The 19,310-nt window shown below is 37.6% G+C and overlaps 1 protein-coding gene across 4 annotated transcripts in view; it reads right to left on the bottom strand.

The window, feature by feature from the left end:
- The window catches only part of Ent2 (Equilibrative nucleoside transporter 2), a 419,356-nt gene that overhangs the window by 44,469 nt on the left and 355,577 nt on the right, over window positions 1-19,310 (bottom strand). For all 4 annotated transcript variants that reach the window (XM_090410153.1, XM_090410162.1, XM_090410178.1 and 1 more), the window contains one exon: window positions 1,740-1,825. In XM_090410153.1, coding sequence (XP_090266279.1) covers window positions 1,740-1,825 — 86 coding nt within the window. The remainder of the gene's footprint in view (window positions 1-1,739; window positions 1,826-19,310) is intronic.

Genomic DNA, 19,310 nt, shown 5'->3' with positions numbered 1-19,310 from the left:
AAGAAGTGGACAGCCGTGCAAATCAAAGCTGAGTTAGATGCAGTTCATGGGGACTCTGTACCAGCATTAAAGACTATTTATTTTTGAATAAATGAATTTAAATGCGGTTGTAAGTCCAGCGAAGATGAAGCACACTCCAGACCAACTAAGGTCACTATGAAGGAAATGACTGACAAAATCCATGATATCGATATGGAAGACCGCTGAGTGAAAGTGCGTGAGATTGCTGAGATTCTTGGCATCTCAACTGAATGGGTGTATAATATCCTGCACGAAAAATTGCACAAGAAAAAGCTGTGTGCATGATGGGTGCCGCGATTGTTGACTGTTGGTCAAAAACTCGTTTTTGATCGATGTTTCAACATGCCGTATGGCGATGTTTAATCGCAATTCGCAGGATTTTTTGAGTCAATTCATGACTGTATATGAAACTTGGATCCACCACCACTACACATCTGAGTCCAAGCAGCAATCAAAATAGTGGACAATGCCCGGTGAAAGAGCACTGAAAAAAGCGAAGACCATTTTCTCAGCTGGGAAGAAGATGGCCACTGTTTTTTGGGATTCTCAAGGAATTATCATGATAGACTATTTGGAAAATGGTAAGACAATAACAGGAGTCTATTATGCATTATTGTTGGACCATTTAAAAGAAGAACTGAAGAAAAAACGGCCAAGATTGGTGCATGAAAAAGTGCTCTTTCATCAAGACAATGCACCGTTTCACTGTTGCAATGACAAAATTGCAAGAACCGAGGTTCGAATTGGTTCCATATCCACCGTATTATCCGGACTTGGCCCTGTCTGATTTCTTCTTGTTCCCAAACTTAAAAATTTGGTTGGGTGGGAAAAAAATTTTCTTCAAACAAGGATGTCATATCAAGGCTGTCAATGACTATTTTGCCCAATTTGACAAATCCTACTTTTTAGATGGGGATGAAAAAATTGGAAACTCGGTGGACCAAATGTGTAGACCTTGATGGAGACTATGTTGAGAAATAAAGGTGAATTTTTTTCCAAAAAAAAAGGATTTAATTTATTTTTTTTTTACCAAACAACCCTCGTATACTGTTAGTTTGATATTTTGGCTAATTTCTCTCTTATTCGTATAAATTTATTCAGCTGGCTACCCGTCATACCAGCTTTGTAGATTTAACTTGCCATCACTAAAATCTGTGCCGAAATAGCTGAAATATTTTATTTGTTCTATAGGATCCATTCAGAATGCAGTTGATGTGTTCAATTTCTGCCTATTTTTATAGTTTTGGTCTTTTTATTGCTGATTTTCATGCCAAATTTGTTAGAGCTGTTATTCAATTTAGTTAGAGAATCCTGGAAACTTGCACTAGATGTGTTTAGGAGTACATCATCTGCATAAAGCAAAGAGATAAGTTTGACATCTCCAATTCCGATATCAGGCCTAATGCCACTTTCTTTCATAATGGAATCTATATAGATGATGAATATGAATGGAGATAAATAATGTGCATTCTTGTCTTACCCCTGATTTTACACTATACAATCTTCTTGATATTTCCTTCAATTCTAACTGCTGACTTACAACTTAAATATAGATCATGCATTGCTCTGTATTAATGTTTCATTTAATATCTTTAATTGATTTGTTTATTATCACATGCAAAAAAACCACACTAAGAATAAAGTGTATACTTGAACAATATTGTATATAGCAAATATACATAGATATTATGCAAATGACAAAAAGATCTCTGACTTACTCTGGTTATCCAGTTTGGAAATATGTTTCCCACCATGGCAAAAAAGTTGAAAGTTAGGAAACAAGTGACAGGAGTAAAATACTTTGCTATTAGGAGAAACAATGTTTTGGATGAAAACAAGTTATAGCCATATTCTCATAATTCAGTTTTTGATCAATCAAACAAAGTAATATATTTTGGTTATAGCAAAGGAAACTGCAATAATTATGAAATTTAAAATTATGAATTTTGTATGAAACCTATTAAATGTAAGTGAAAGTTTTATTTATTATTATTATTATTATTATTATTATTATTAAACAAGACCTCATGGAGTCAAAGACTCATCTAGGAGGTCCTTTTATCTCACACACATCTCATCATACCGGGTCTTAAACACATTCAAACTCCTTGCAGACACCACACTCTCAGGCAAGGCATTCCAATCATTCACAACTCTGCACGAAAAAAACCTGCCTCTCACTCCCCTACTCACACCCTCTTTATACAGTTTCCAGGGATGACCTCTGGTTCTCCCCTGATCTCCCACTATTCGCTGTAGAACTTCTCCACCATTGATCCTATAGCAACCCCTTACCAACTTGTAGGTCTCTATCATATCTCCCCTCTTCCTTCTCTCCACTAGTCTCTGCAAATTACATCTTTTCAATCTTTCCTCATACTCGACATTCCAGAGGTCAGAAACTACCTTAGTCAGTCGCCTTTGGACCCTTTCCAACATCTCCTCATCCTTCTGAAAACCAGGTGACCAAATCTGGGCACAATAGTCCATGTGTGGCCTAATCAAAGCCTTATACAATGGAACAAGAATCTCCCTACTTCTACACGTCAGTGTCCTCCTCATCATTCCCAGAAGTCTTTGTGTTGTCTTCACAATTTTGGCGATGTGACCCCTAAATTTTAGATCCTTATCCACTATCACTCCCAGATCTCTTATTTCCTCTACTTCCAACAATATATTCTTACCAAGCATAAATTCTGCATCCCATCTTTGTTTTCCAAATTTTAAAACCTTACATTTTGCAACATTGAACTCACACCCCCATTTGCTTGCCCAATCACTCAATTTATTCAAGTCTTCTTGCAAGGCCACAACATCTTCACTACTCTTTATGGTTCTTCCCAACTTTGCATCATCTGCAAACAACTGAATATCTCCATCCAAATCTTCGCCAATATCATTAATATACAAGTTAAATAGTAATGGCCCTAAAACAGATCCCTGAGGCACTCCACTAGTGACTTTCCTTTTCCTGGATATTGCACCCCCATACACAACTTGTTGATACCTATCAGATAGCCAGTCTCCAATCCAATGCACTAATCTAATATCCAACCCCATCTGCTCTAGTTTGACTGTCAACTTATCATGAGGCACTCTATCAAAAGCTTTTGCGAAATCCAAGTATATTACTGTGTATCCTTCTCCTCTGTCCAAGGAAGCAGTCACTTTATTGTAATAAGTAAGTAGATTACTAAAACACGACCTCCCTTTAGCAAATCCATGCTGTCCATCAAAGATTATACCATTGTTGTCAACCCAACTCTGGATTCTAGCTCTCACAAGCTTCTCCAACAACTTAACCACAACACCCGACACACAGATAGGCCTATAGTTTGATGCTTGAGTTCGATCACCTCCTTTATGAAGTGGCACAATCTTGCCCTCCTTCCACTCTTTAGGGACTTGACCAAGTGCAAGACTCGTATTAAAAAAATATGTCAAGGCAGGTGTCAACTCTCTGGCACATTCCTTCAGAATACGTGGTGATATATTATCAAGTCCCACAGCCTTATTTACATCTAGTTTACTCAACTCCCCAAACACCTCTTGCTCACTTACAGTCAGTCTCTCCTCCCCATCATCAACTGCTCTTAATCTCTCCATGAAGTCACATTCACAAGATTGAAAGATCTTTATGAACTGCTCATTAAGTATCTCCACCACACATTCTGCAACAGCTGTCTTTATACCATTTCCTCCAATCAATGTCATCCTTCCATAATCATTCTTTCTTTTGCTGGCTACATATCGAAAGAACTCCCTAGGATTCTTTTTAGCTTCATTAGCTAACTGCTGTTCATACCTCTCTTTAGCTACTCTCACCAACCAAGTCACTCTCCTTGCCTGGTCTTTGTAGAACTCATGAAATTGGTTACTTCCACTTCTCTTATGCTGCCTCCACAATGCCCTTTTTCTCTGTATTGCATGCTTAATCTCTTTATTCATCCATCTCACACCTAACTTATTTAACCTTCTCACCCGTGGTATACATTTAGACATTGCATCCACTAAATATTTTTTGAAAATCCCCCAAGCTGCATTGATCTCTTTTCCAGCTAACTCCTCATTCCATGCTACACCTGCAAGCTGTCTCCTGAGCTCTTCATAATCACCCCCCTTGTAGTTCCACATATACCCTTTTTTCACAGGGGTCCTTGCACTGCTGGCAACCACCCAAGTAATCACCTCATGGTCACTTTCACCAATTGGTGGATGATTTGATACCTCATTGATAATTACATCCTCCGATGAGATGACCAAATCCAAGACCCTTAATCCTCTTGTGCCCTCTGTTACATACTGTCTGAGGTAGTTATCCCTCAAAAACTCAAGAAACTCATTTTCTTTACTTCCAGTTGCTATCTCTTCATTCCAGTCTATATTGCCATAATTAAAATCACCCATAATGATCACCCTTTTCTTATTTGCTTGGCTTATTTGACTATACATTTCACTATCACCACCATCCACATTACCAGGTCTATAACAACATCCCACCAAGTATTTGATTCTATTCACCTCTATCTCACACCATACTGCCTCAAAACCACTGGCCCCATTTCCCCCTTGCATCTCTACCTTGTATGGACATAACTCTTTCTCTATCATCAATAGCACTCCCCCTCCCTTTTTACCCCTTCTATCCTCACGAAACACATCATACCTTTCCATCTCTATTCCTGTCAGGATGTCATCCTCATCTAACCATGTCTCACTTATTCCGACAATCTCTGGGTGCACAGACGCAATTAGTGCAACCATTTCATCCGCCTTGTTTCTTATACTTCTAGCATTGGTATACAAACACAACAACTCATTTCTGGATCTACAGCTAGTTCCACTGATACCACTCACTCGATGTGATCTCTCCATGCTGGACTGGGGCCATTTCCCTTTCTGCTTCTTCATTTTAGAACCCTTTGCAATTCCATCTGTTTCCTTTTGATCCTTGATCATCCCATTACTTTCCTGCCTACACATTCTCTCACCTCCTCTTGGAGCATCCACCTTTCTCACGCTGTGTATCCCTGTCCACCCTGAGCCTCCCCGTTTCCCTGCTCCTCTTGCACACCCATTCTCTCATTATCTATACTCATACCACTCACTTCCACATTCATTTCCACTCCTTCAATCTCTCCTGTCTTACTCTCCTGCTCTTCCACATCACTCCCCTCTTGATCTGATTCATTCTCTCTATTCACTTCTCTACCTTCCAGCAGCAGTCTCTCCAAGCGACTCACACCATAACCACTCAAATGCAGTCCATCGCTCCCATACAGCTCACTTCGTCCCTCAAACTCATTCCACACATTAACAAACTGTACTCCCATCTCCTCACACATTTCAGCCAGAATATCATTCATAATCCTTGCTCTCCGCCTCATTTCACCACAATCATACCTAGGCAACACACTGACCACCCTTCCTGTCACACTATTCTCCTTTATCTTTCCAAGCAGTCTCCTGACATTCATTTTGACATGCTCTTTGTTCTCTCTCAAATCATTTGTTCCAATTAATACAATTAACTCTTTTGCTCGTTCCCGCCTCATGTTCAATGCCTCAATCACTCTACTCATTTTACCGCCTGGAAAACATACCTTGTGCATTTTATCCTCTAGCACACCTTTAATAATGGAGTCGCCATACAACGCCACTCGCTCATCTTTTGTTAACTCTTTCATGCCATCATGATTTATTTTAATAGTTTTGACCTGCATTCTCTTAATTTCATTCCGCATCCATTTCATTTCTTGCTTCATCCAATCCAATTCACCTTCTGAACCTCGCGACACATTCACTCTATCATTAAATCTTTCTAACTTTCTAACTCTCGACCCTCTCTTCTCACTTTCCCTCTCATTCATCCTTCTTTGTTTCCGTACTTTCGGTCCAACATACGTCCAACTTTCACTGTCTTTCTTCTCACTTTCACTCTCACATATCTTTCTTTGTTTCCGTACTTTCGGACTAACATGCGTCCAACTTTCGCTATCATTCTTTTCACTTTTACTGTCATTCATCTTTCTTTGGTTTAGTACTTTCGTTCCAACATGCGTCCAACTTTCGCCATCAGTCATTCTTTTTTCGCTATCATTCATTCTTTCGATTTTTTTTACTTGCGGTTTCTGCACCACGCCATTTCTACTTTCATTCGTTCTCTCAATTTCGTTTCTTTCCGCCTCACTTTCGTCCCTTTTAACATCCGTTACGGTTGTCAAATCGCTCTTTTTCTTTTTTCCTGATTTTTTAACATTTTTTCGCCTGTCTTTCTCGCCATTCTCTTTTAAACGTGCACTCACGACACAATCGGTACTAGCACTTTCTGTCATCAACTTCATATTCGCATTCATCAATTCCTCGTTCAGGTCACATTTCGCACACACCCTTCTTCCATCCGCACTAAACATCCACAAATCATTTATGTAATCGAAGGAATACATATAACAGACCTCACACTTAACGAACCTACTGAAATCCAAATTAAAATCATGGAATGACAATGCAGCCGCCATTTTTTTTCCTCTGCAGGTTACTAGGTCTAATATTAACGTTTTCGTATTTAGTTTAAGCAAGAAAAAAAAAACCACACTAATACTATCGGTAGCGTACAACGTTTACAGCCGCTCTTACTTAAACAATTACGCATATATACTTAATTATTCCTAGTAAAACTTATCTGAATCAGGAGCTCTTCAAAGCACGTTCGTAGCGCCTGACCCACTAGCGCCCTCTATCATTATCGGCCTGAATAGCATATTATATTAGAGGAGAAATTATATGTTTGATTATGTGATGATTAAGAGTATGCAGACAATGTAGTCATGGTATGTAATAGCATATACTCATTGCAGCCTATTATGGTACCTTTACAAAAGCATGCAATATTTTGTCTCCACCTGGCACAACATAACCTTTTGCAGAAGTGGGCAGCATAAATATATAATATTCATCAAAGCTTGATTTGCTTCTTCAGTCTTAAGAAAAGGCTGGTTATATTCCACTAATTCGAGCCCTACCCAAGGGCCTATGAGTTGTGGAAATACTTTCTGAAAATGAAAGCTGTGCCAAACAAAGCAGCCTTTTGCAGCTGCCCAATTTTTAATCCATCTAACTCGAGCGCTTCTAGATGTTTTTTCAATGTTTTAGGGATGGCGCCTAAAGCACCTATTATTATGGGAACAACTTTCGTTTTCGTTTGCCAGATTCGTTCAACTTCGATTTGCAAATCGCGATATTTTGTAATTTTTTCATTTTCTTTGTTGTCAATCCGACTATTTCCTGGTACTGATATTTCGATAAACGTAACACCCTTGTTTTCACTTTTTTCAACCGCTGTAATATCGGGTGTATTACATTCCAAGCTTTTGTACATCTATATATATATATATATATATATATATATATATATATATATATATTTAAAAAGCATTACTTCCTCATAACTACATTGCAAGGCAATTCATGCAAGGTCAGTTGCTCTCTTGGTGTACAAAAAAGTAACTTCAATTATTGTTTACAGGTGCCTGTATACATCAAATATACAAAATCAAGACCATCGTGTCATCTACTGAAAAATTTCTTTACAATTTCTTTACTGTTCATTAACTCTACAAAGTCCCTTTAGTAACTTTATCTTTCTATTATATCTGTGCTTTTTTCTACCTATCAACTAAATTTGGTAACCCACAAAACTTGTCATGCAAAGCATTCCACAGACTAGACACTATTGTCATTACTCAACTCTGAATCCTTTCTACCACCTCATCTCATGAAATTCAGTTTGCCAAGCCACCAAAGATGAACGTGTTGGCAGTATATCTTCTATATGAATGTACACAGCAATTTCTTTAGGTAACAAATATTAATAAATGTACAGCATAAATAAAGAAATTTTTCATATCATGAAAACACACACACAAATATGTTACAGTAACAGATTGTGATATTCCCATCAGTGGTGGCTTGTAGATAAACATTGCGACACTGCAGCACCCCCCAAAGAAAAAATGAAAAATTAAATTTTGTTTGTGTTTATAAATAATAACAATGCTTACAACATTAAATAAATGCAATACATGTTAAAGGTTACAGATTATGTTTCGACACTGATCGAATAGTTAATAATTGGAATTGTTTAACTAACGCTTTAGATTATGAAACAAATGTACTGCGATCTGATGCAGTGTCAGAATTATTATGTTCGGTTGCGGCTAGACTCGCCGACATTCGTTTGCACTTATCACTGCACATAACAAGTGAATCCAACACTGCTCGTTAAGCAGTGTCACTACACATAAATTGTATGCTTGTACACATTATTTCTGTAAGATACGAAACTTATTATTGGTGTATGTTTCTGGTGAGAGTGCAATATTGTTGATAAATCTCATTGTATTCTGTTAAAATAACATATATTTATTTATTTATTATAGATACAAGGCTGAATTTTCAATTGAAAAAAACATGATTTCGCAAATTACAAATTTCAATGAAAAGGTTATTGATAAATTTTGTCAAGGCAAAAATAGAAGATTTGATTGGAGAGCTACACGGTCTGTAGTGTTTTCATAGAGCTCCCGAAAGCTAAGTATAATTTTGAGTGAAAATTAGAATATAGGTTTAAATCATAATGTAATATTGTCTAATTTTGATAGCTTGTTGTGTCTGTGTGATTTTGATGTGAATTCCGTTTTATTTAATTTAGTATTTCAACGATACATTTCAAAGATTAGCACATGGCACCAATGCGACGTAAGATAATGGCGTCCAAAAATACGACGGCTTTGTTCAAAAACTGTAATGTCAGAGAGTTTGTCCAATGTGATGTGTGTGTGTATGGATGTATGTATGGATGTATGCATTCCCGAATGAGACTGGAGTTTGAATTGAAAGTGATAGTGATGGGAGAATGTGCAGAAAGTGTAAGCAAAGTGAGGAGTTGAAGTATGTGTCAGGTTGTGAGACAGTTATGGCTGAAGAAAGCCAGAATGTGAGTGAAAATAGTGGATTGATAGGGAATTACGATGTACAAGATGGCAATGAGAGTGGTGATCAAAGAAAGAGTGAAAGCAACTATACAGAGAAAGAAAATGGTTTAAATGATAAAAAAATGAGGAATTATTTGTAGGAAGTGAGATCGCTAGGTTGCATGCAGTGATACAAAATGCGCAGTGGCAATTAGAGCACCTGCAAAACTCTCTCAGAGTGATTCGGCTAACGTAAATAAACAAGTGTTTGAAAGGAAAAATAAGCATTAGAGTGGGAGAGTTTCTGAAATGAAGGAAAGAGTGTTGTATGGTGACTGGTTATTAAGAGGAGTGATAGATGGGAGTTTAACTAAATCGTACTTACTGGGTGCGAAATTTAAGGATGTAAGTGAGAGTATTAGAGCTCAAAAACAGAGAGTGAAAGAATTTATAGTTGTGGCGGGCACGAATGAATTGAAAGGAGATAAATTTTTTATGAGAGAGGACTTAGAAGTATTGTTAAAAGTAGCGAAAGAAAAGAGTGACAGAGTTAGAATGGTGAGTCTGTTGCCGTGGTATGACAGAGAGGAGTTTAGGAGGAGGGCCATAATCGCAAATGACTTTATGCGCAGGTTATGCAGACGGTGTGGTGTGGAATGAGTTTGATGGGTGAAAGGATTTATACAAGATGGATGGCCTGCATTTGAATGGATTTGGTGTGCAGAGACTGGAAAAATTGTTTCTGAATTAAGTGAAAATGGATGTGCAGAACCAGGGAAACTAAAACTACCAAGGAGGGGGGGGGGGTGAGTGAATATGTGGACATCAGTGAGACAGCGGAGTGAAAGAATGTATATAATGTACTCGAGCCAATACTAAGGACAAAAACTTGGAATGGGATAGTTAAAATATCGCATCAAGATAGGGGTGGGACAAAGGGATCACTGCATTTCATGTATACTAATGCTAGGAGTATTAGGAACAAAAAGGAAGAATTTTTGTCCTTGATTTGCTCTTCCTGGCCACAGGTTATTGGCATTAGTGAAACATGGCTGAAGGAAAATGATATAGTTAGTGGGATAGAATGTGTAGGTTATAGTGTATTTAGGAGGGACAGAGAGAATAAAATGGGGAGGGAAGGGTGTTATTGATGATAGCTGATGAACTGCAGCCAAGGAGAATTGAAGTTGTATCGCAGGATAGTGAACAGAGCTCATTTGAGGCTATTTGGTGTGAGATTGAGACTGGCAGAATAAAATATACAGTTGAGTGCTGCTATAGACCAGGTAATGGAATAGATGGTTGAGATAGTATGCATAAACAAATTGATGAAATGAGTGGAAGGAGGGTAATTATTATGGGGGATTTCAACTATGATAACATTGATTTTATTCAATTATTATGGGATAACTATCTGAGAGAGCAAGTAATTGAAAATACTAGGGGTGTGAGAGTGCTTGACCTGGTAATAGCATCTCACAATTTGACTGTAATGAATATGACCATGTAGGGGTTAAATTCATCCAATTAACCCCTACTTATTTTACTGTTCGGACCCTAGGTATACAGTCAGCCATAGCCTCCTGTAAATGCTCCTTGACCACTTCCCATGCTGGCAAGTATGACAAGCCTAGGAGATTGCTTGGATCAGTGCCAAGGCATGTACAACTGCAAGGGCTGGACAAGGAGCATTTACAGGAGGTTATGGCTGACTGTATACCTAGGGTCCAAATAGCAAAGCAAGTAGGGGTTAAATGGATGAATGAATAACACCATTAAGCTTGAGCTGCAAAAAAAGAAACAACTGTGGAGAGAATTTAGAGAAAGAGGTGACCTGCAGGCACACAAACGATATAAAGTGCAGGCCAGAAGGGTAACGAGTGTGGTAAAAAAAGCAAAAGAGGATTATGAAAGGAAACTAGCTATGCAAGCTAAAGAGAATCCCAAACAGTTCTTTCAATATGCTGCAAACAAGAAAAAAACTGTACACGGCAAAATGATTTTAAGGAATGACGATGGTAAGGAGGTCACTGAATCAGTCGATATAGTGGAGTTACTGAGCGAGCACTTTGCAAAAGTATATCACCCAGGTGGTGACATTGAAAAAATGAAGGATCCATTAGTTTATACAGGAATTGTGATGAATAAAGTGGAGGTGAATAGCTTATTACAGAACCTTAATGTGAATACATCTGTGGGATCGGATGGCATACCGGCACGGGTCTTGCGTGAAGTGGCTAAAAAATCACCAGTGCCCTTGATCATGTTGTTTAATCTGATTCTCGGGTTTGGTTTAGTCCCGAAGATGTGGAAAGAGGGGAAAATAGTTTCACTGCATAAAGGAGGATCAAGACTATGGTTACAAATTACCGACCAATCAGCATATCAGGAATCGTTGTCAAGGTCTTGGAGAAAGTAGTCAAGGGAAAAATACAGGAATGGATTGATGAAAATGAGATACTGTACGGGGAACAGCATGGCTTTGTGAAAGGTAGATCATGCCTCAGTAACTTGCTCAAGTTTTATAACACGGTGATGGCTGAACTGGATAAGGGTAATTGGTTTACAGTGATACAGCTGGACCTGGCTAAGGCCTTTGACAGGATACCACATGGAATTCTAATCCGTAAACTTCGACATATGGGAATGGATATAGGATTGGTGAGATGGATAGGTGGGTGGTTGATGGAGAGATATCAAAGAGTAGTTTATTCAGAAGTAGAGTCCAAAAGACGGCCTGTGACTAGTGGTGTGCTGGAGGGTTCTGTTCTTGGACCACTGCTGTTTAATTTGTTCATTAACGATATAGGGAAGGATCTAAGAGGAACAGTTCATTTGTTCGCTGATGATGCAAAGTTGAGTAGAGTAATAGTGAATGCAGATGTCAAAATCTTGCAGGACGACTTGACTCGATTGGAGTTCTGGGCTAAGGAGAATGGATGTCAACTTAATGTGACAAAATGTAAGGTTATGCATTTTGGGGTGAAAAGATTAGCAGCAGTATACCACATTGGTGGAACTGTACTCCAGGAGATTGATGAGGCCAGTGACTTGGGAGTTTTGGTGGATAGGGAGATGAAGTTTAGGAGGCACATTGCAAAAGTAGCAAAATCAGCTCATCAATTCACTTAGTTGTTGAAAAATACCTTGACGAGCAAAGACAGGCAAGTTATTGTACCTCTGTACCGAGCCTTAATAAGACTTCATCTCGACTACTGTGTCCAGATTTGGTCACCTAGGTTCCTTCTTGATGGGGAGGAGGTGGAGAGGATCCAGAGGCGAGTGACTAAGATGATAGTGGGTCTAAGGAATGAACCATATGAGAACAGGTTGAAGATTTGTGGGTTGCAGAAATTAGTTGATAGGCGGAAAAGGGGAGATATGATTGAGACATTCAAATTGCTAAAGGGTTTCTATAGGATTAATTCAGAGGATATTTTGAGATCAGGACTGGTGGTGGGAGAACTAGAGGACACCTATGGAAGCTGGGCAAGAGTGTGGTTAGCAGGGATGTTAGAGCTGGGTTCTTTACTTTTAAAGTGGTAAACGAGTGGAATAAGCTGCCAGAGTCTGTTGTGGGTGCTATGACGGTGAGTTCAAGGCAAGGTATGATAGATACTGTAAGAATGTCATATAGTTGTGTGTAGGCCTCCCTTGATGAGTCTAAGGACTCCCTGGAGTCGCCCATAATAATAATAATAATAATATTTTTAATAAAGCAAATTTTTTAATATGTAAATTTACTTATTAATAAATTGATTACTGATTAGGAAAAAATGAATTATTTTTCTTATTTTGCATATGCAGCACGTCCACTTAAAATTTTCACCTGCTGCCACTGATTCCCATTCTTCTTTGCCATTTCATTTGATGAAAGCTTACTTGGTTCTTGATAACAATGACTTGTTCTCTAAGAGTTCTCTCCTTCCATTGTGTGACATCAGTAAGCAAAAATAAAATATTTAAAACATGTTTTAACTTATACATTCAGTGTTTTTGTTTTGAGCAAGTGCAACCAACTATAGTGTAAGTTACAGACACCCACACCAACCTGAACTAAGAGGCTTATTGTTGTGCAAGAACTTTAACTAGTTGAACCTCTACCTTACTCCAGGCCTGAAGATATTTTCAGGTGGAAACTTTGTTTACTCACACTTGGATAAAGGATTAAATTAAATTTATTATTACCTTCTCTATACTGTTTTTTTTTCTTCTTTCTCTTAACTACTTGCCTAATGGCAGTTATAGGTTTTATAACCTCATGTGTGGAGTTAAAATATAAGCACTAATCATCTAGTGCAGGAATTTTTTAAAACTATCTTAAATCCAGAATACAATTATGATATAGTGATAGGTTTTTTTTTTTTTTTTTTTTCTTTTGTAAGCTGATTAATGATTCAGTGATTTCTGGAATTGTGTCAACTCATACTGCATATCTTTGAGGAATTACCCATTAATAATTGTACCCTTGTCTAGCACCTGATTTAACATCAAAACACCTTCCTGTATCTCCTTCAATTGTAACTGCTGACTTACAATTCAAATACAGAGGGAAAGTGGAGGATCTGACAATTTTCTGCTCACTCTTTCTTTTTTTTTAATAATCATTGCACACATGAAAGGTCACTGGACCTGTAACACAAGTCCCCACCCATTACTCAGTAGGAAGAACAGTACAGGGTAGATTGTTTCAAAGCATAGAGGTGAAGGACGATGAGAAGTTTGTTCAGTATGGATGTTGGCCAGTAGCTACTCTAGTTCTTAGATAAGAAAGTTGAGAAATTGCAGTGGCCAATTCAGAGGAGCAATGCCCATGAAAGTGCCATAGAAAAGGCACAGTGCAGGGAAAGTAATTGAAGGGAGTCTGTGAGAGAAGGGTCACCTATCAAGAAGATGGCCCTCTTCTGTATATCATCAGGAATTCTTAGGGAGGTTTTGGGTGTGCCCCACCAAATGCAGGAACAATATTCCAAGTAGGTCTAAATGAGACTTATAAAGTGTTAAGAGATGAGCAAAAGAGAAGTAATTTTTTTGAATGAAAAAGAACACCTAGCTCTTCAGAGGCTGAGGAGGTATGTATGTAATATGTTTATCCCAGGATAAAATGAATGTGACAGTCACCCAAAAAGCATATATTGAAAGGAAACTGGAACATAATTAAAAGTAAATGGAAGTGAAGCAGGATCTATCTTGTGGGTAATAAGGCAGGCCTGTTTTTATGGCATTGAAGTTTACTAAGTTGTCTTCACCCCACTGAGGATGTTGAGCAGATCAGTATTTAAGCTATCCATTATGGAAGATCTTGAGACTTCTATCATTTGAATACTACAAGGTTTCTCAAATGAGGAAGAGGAATGAAGAGCACCGTCATCAGCAAAACTGTGAATAAGATTTGAAGTCAGAGAGAGGTATAGACTTATCCATACTGCATTAGCAGACTACATCACTGGAACCCTTTGGATGTTGCCATCTGGATGAGAGACAAATGAAAAGAAATACAAACATTGCACCCAGTAGCTTTAGCAAGTGAGCCAAAGGTTTGATTTCGTTTGAAGGAGCTTTTTTTTTTTTTTTCCATTTTGCCCTTTCAGTCATCATATTTAGATCGCACACTCAACTCTGCTTTACAATCTGAAGGTAGAGTGTGAGAATGAAAGTCCAAATCACTTGTGATACATCATGCTATTTTCAATGACTTCCTTTGCACATTTGTTGTAGAAACAAAGTTTGGATAGTAGTAGTTGGGAGGAGTTGAACACCTCTGTTTGAGCATGGATTATTTTATTTCAATTAGAGCCAGATGTTCTAATTAGCAGAGCAGAAACAGTAATTACACTATACAAAAGAGAAACCACACACACACACCAACAACAGACTAAAGACCGGTTAAGTGAAAGAGATTATGTAGCAAAGGAAAATCAGAGTTATGATCTGGATAACCAAGAGAAGCTTTGAAATATTTAAAAGGAGTTCTGATTAAGAAAAGATAAAGAATGTTACAATGATGGTGAGGATTATATTTTACTGTGGTGGGGTAGCTGGACAATTTGTGTTAGATTTTTACAAATACCTTATTCTTTTAGATGGAAGAGTAGGTAGGTTAGAAAACACTGAATTATCCAAGTAAGATAATACTTCACTTTACACAAATTATGGACTCTAAAACCGTGTTATAAATAATTATTTTAATTTCCTGATGTTTCAACCTTCATATTAAGGTTACATATACACACACATATATATACAGAGACAATGATTTGATCAACGGCTATTCTACTGGCCTGACCTCTAGTGAAAATAAAAATAAAATTTTTTTTTAAAAAATTGCAATAAATAAATGAAATAAAATAAATTAACTACATCACAGCTATATTCTATTTAAGACAACATCAGAGAAACATTCTTTCATACAGATAGTTTTGTTGCAGTAAAAATGACGTCCTAATTTAACATGACAATTGTTATATTAGATTTAGGATCCTGGATTACCTATGGTCCTATTTATAATTAACTCTTAGGGAGAAAGGTCAAGTGGGGATAGAATATATCCTTTCTATATGCTTGGGATTTTTAGACAATCATTATTCTTAAGATTAGGGTGATTGATAAGAATCTCACAGGTCTCCTTAAATTTACGTTCATACCACAGGGCTCAGTACTAGGACCTATATTGTTTAACCTTTATATCAATGACATTGTCAGTGGATTGCAAGGGGATATTAAGTTATTTGTAGATGATGCAAAGCTGGGAAGGATTATTAGTAATAGTGCAGATGTAGCAGCCCTGCAAGAGGATTTGAATAAGCTAGATAGATGGGCAAATGAGTGGCGGTGTCGGTTTAATGCAGCAAAATGTAAGGTCTTGAAGTTTGGGGAAACATCGATGGGACACTGCATACGCTATGGGAGGAGTTATACTGTAGGAAGTAGGGGAGACGAGATCTAGGGTTGATGATTGATAGAAACCTTAAATTTAGGGGAAATATTGCAAAGGTGGTGAAGATAACACAGAGGATTGCTGCAATTATGAGATGGACGCTGACCTGCAGAGATAAAACAGTTATCATTCCGTTGTATAAGACCCTGATCAGACCACGCTTGGACTATTGTTCTCAGATTTGGTCCCCAGGATTTGAAGGGGATAAATTAACTGTGGAAAGGGTACAAAGGCAGATAAGAAGATGGTTTCAGAACTGTACAATGATAATTATGAGGATCGGCTGAGGGAATGTTGACTGCAGAGTTCAGTGGATAGAAGAAGGAGAGGTGATATTGATTGAGACTTTTAAACTGTTGAGAGGTGGTTACAGGGTTGACGCTGGGGAGTTCTTTCGCTTGGTTGAACAGCGGGAAGGAGTGATGACAAAAGGCCATCCCTGGAAGTTATGAAAGGAAACTGTGAGCAAGAGGGTGGGGAGTGGTTTCTTTGCGTGGGTGGTTGAACCATGGAATGCATTGCCTGATGGAGTGGTGAGAGTGAGAATAGTCAATGAGTTTAAAGAGTGGTATAATAGACTTTGTGTTTCTTGGGGGGGGGGGGGACCTCCCCTCGATGAGTCTTGATAGACTTCGTGTTTCTTATGAAGGACCTCCCACGATGAGTCTTTTGACTCCATGGAGCCCTGAATAATAATAATAATTTATTATAATTAAAAAATTTTTTTTAAAGTTTTCACTATAGGTCAGGCCAGTAGAATAACCGTTGATGAAATCCCTATCTCTTCAGCATGCTATGTTGGTAGTTTATTTTGCACTTGGTTAGACTATAATAAATTTAGTTTAATTCTTTATCCAAGTGTAAGCAAACAAAGTTTGCACCTGAAAATATCTTCAGGACTGAGGTAAGGTGGTACATCCCTTGGCAACTCGCAGGAAAGGTGGACCAAGCTCTCATCACTCCTTATCTCAGTATCTCCCATAATGCAAAGCACATCTCCTATGCAGACATGTATACTGCTATGCATTAAGAGAAGGGCCACTACCCAGACTGGTTTTGACCTTTATTGAGGTCTCGTCAGTGGGAGGTCTTGTCAGTGCGAGGCAGACCCAGAGTGGTGACTCAGTCAGTGGGAAGCAAACCACTCTGGGTCTGCCTCCCACTGACGAGACCTGAATAAAGGTCGAAACCGGTCTGGGTAGTGGCCCTTCCCTTAATGCATAGCAGTATACATGTCCACAAGGAGATGTGCTTTGCATTATGGGAGATACTGAGACAAGGAGTGATGAGAGCTTGGACCACCTTTGCTACGAGTTGTCAAGGGATGTACCACCTTACCTCAGTCCTGAAGATATTTTCAGGTGCAAACTTTGTTTGCTTACACTTGAATAAAGGATTAAACTAAATTTATTACAGCATGCTATGTGAAATGTAATTTAGTTTGTCTCTGTTAGTGTGTGTGTGTGTGTGTGTGTGTATACTCCAGATGATGACCTTAATATGAAGGTCGAAATGTCAGGAAATTAAAATAATTATTTATAAAATGGTTGTAGACTCTATAATTTGTGTAAAATGAATGCTGATCACCATGTAACACTAAAGGAAAGGATTAAGATAATCCTGTTTGGGTATTTAAACTTCAGAGAAATCAAGTTTCAAAGTTAAATTTTCAAAAACAGTTATCAGAATTTAGAAAGCAATTAAGGGAGCACATGAATGCACTAGTTTTTTTTTTTTTTTTTAAACAGTGGTATCCAACCTTTCATATTTACCACAATAGTTTCTAACATAAAATGTATTTGACATGTTATTAACTAATTTTTTTTTTTTTGAAAGAGACTTTTAAGTTTTTTATTTGTGCAAATAAGATAGTAACTGTTTCAATAAAATTATATTTGTCTGCATAAATTTAAAAACTACATATTTTTATTTGCAGTGTTTTACGTTCTCTTTTTTAAAACACATATTGTGATAAATCTGATAAATGACAATATTTTCTTGAAATCAAAAGATTGAAATTCATCATGCATTGTTGTTCTGCTGCCACATTTTCATTCGAAATACAGAAATGATATTTAGATTTCAACATCTTGAAAAATATTTCATAAAACCATGTTGAATAACACATCCAAATATAAGGATTAAGTAAGGATAAAGGATTAATCAAGAATATAACTGTTTGTCAAGTATAATTTGTTTGGTAACCAAGTTAAAAATATTTCTCTACAGCTATCTCTGATCCTTCTTCTTCTCTCTTCCATCATCTATGTGGATGATGATGAGGCTGAATGAACTCTTTCCACTTCTGTCTGTCCCGGGAGAGTCCGAACAATTCCGTCCAGTTTGGTGTCGCTTGTTGTAATTTGGTTTTCAGGTCCTCTTTAATTTGTCTATCCATCTAATTCTGCGCCGTCCTTTGGATCTTTTACCTTCCATCATTGTATTCAGGACTTTAGATGGTAGTCTTTCTGTTCTCATGGCCAAACCATCGTAGTCTTCTTTCTTGGGTTTTGTCTATTATTGTTATTTCTTGTTTTAGTCGTTTCCTTATCTCTTCGTTTCTTAGTCGATCCAGCAGAGATACTCCACGTAATCTTCTTAGCCAACCCATTTCAGTAACTAATAATTTTTTCTCTTCAGCCTTTTTGAGATTCCAGCATTCACTTCCATAGAGGAGTATTGGGAGGACAACTGTTTCATAGATTCTTAGTTTTGTTACTTGTTTGATGTCTCTTGACTTCCTTATTTTATTAAGTCGTCCAAAAGTTTGGGATGCTTGACTGATTTGTCTGCTTACATCTTTTATAATTTAACAATTATACTCAATAACTCCTCTAAAGTAGGTGAAGTTTTCTACCTGCTCTAGATTCTTACTATCAATTTCAATTTTCAGATTGGTACTTCTTTTTCCTATTTGCATAATTTTTGTTTTGTCTATATTTATGTTGAATCCAGATTTTATATACTCCCCCTTTATTTTATCAGAAATTCGCTGTAGATTTTCTTCTGTGCTTGCAAGTAATGCAATGCCATCTGCAAATATTAAATTTTTCCCATATATTTTGATTCCAGAGTCTTCATTGTTTAAGGCCTTACTGGTTGCTTCTTCCAGTGTAAGACTGAACAGGTCTGGTGACAGATTGCATCCCTGTCTTACTCTGCTCTCTGTGTGGAAACAGTTGGTTAAGGTGTTCTCCATTCATACTGCACTTTCAGATTTTTCATATAGATTCTTTATTATTCTTATGGTTTTGTTGGGAATTCCAAATTCTTCCATAGTTTTCTTCTATGGATTGAATCAAATGCCTGACAAAAGTCTACAAAATTTATGTAGTAACTTTGGTTGTACTCTAGTGTCTTTTCTATTAGCTGTCTTAAGG

The sequence above is a fragment of the Typopeltis vanoorti genome, chromosome 2 (genome assembly GCF_054136105.1).
Source record: "Typopeltis vanoorti isolate ZY-2024b chromosome 2, IOZ_Tvanoo_1.0, whole genome shotgun sequence".
NCBI lineage: Eukaryota > Metazoa > Arthropoda > Arachnida > Uropygi > Thelyphonidae > Typopeltis > Typopeltis vanoorti.
Note: the sequence above shows the minus strand (reverse complement) of the source record. Positions and strands in the feature narration are given on the sequence as shown.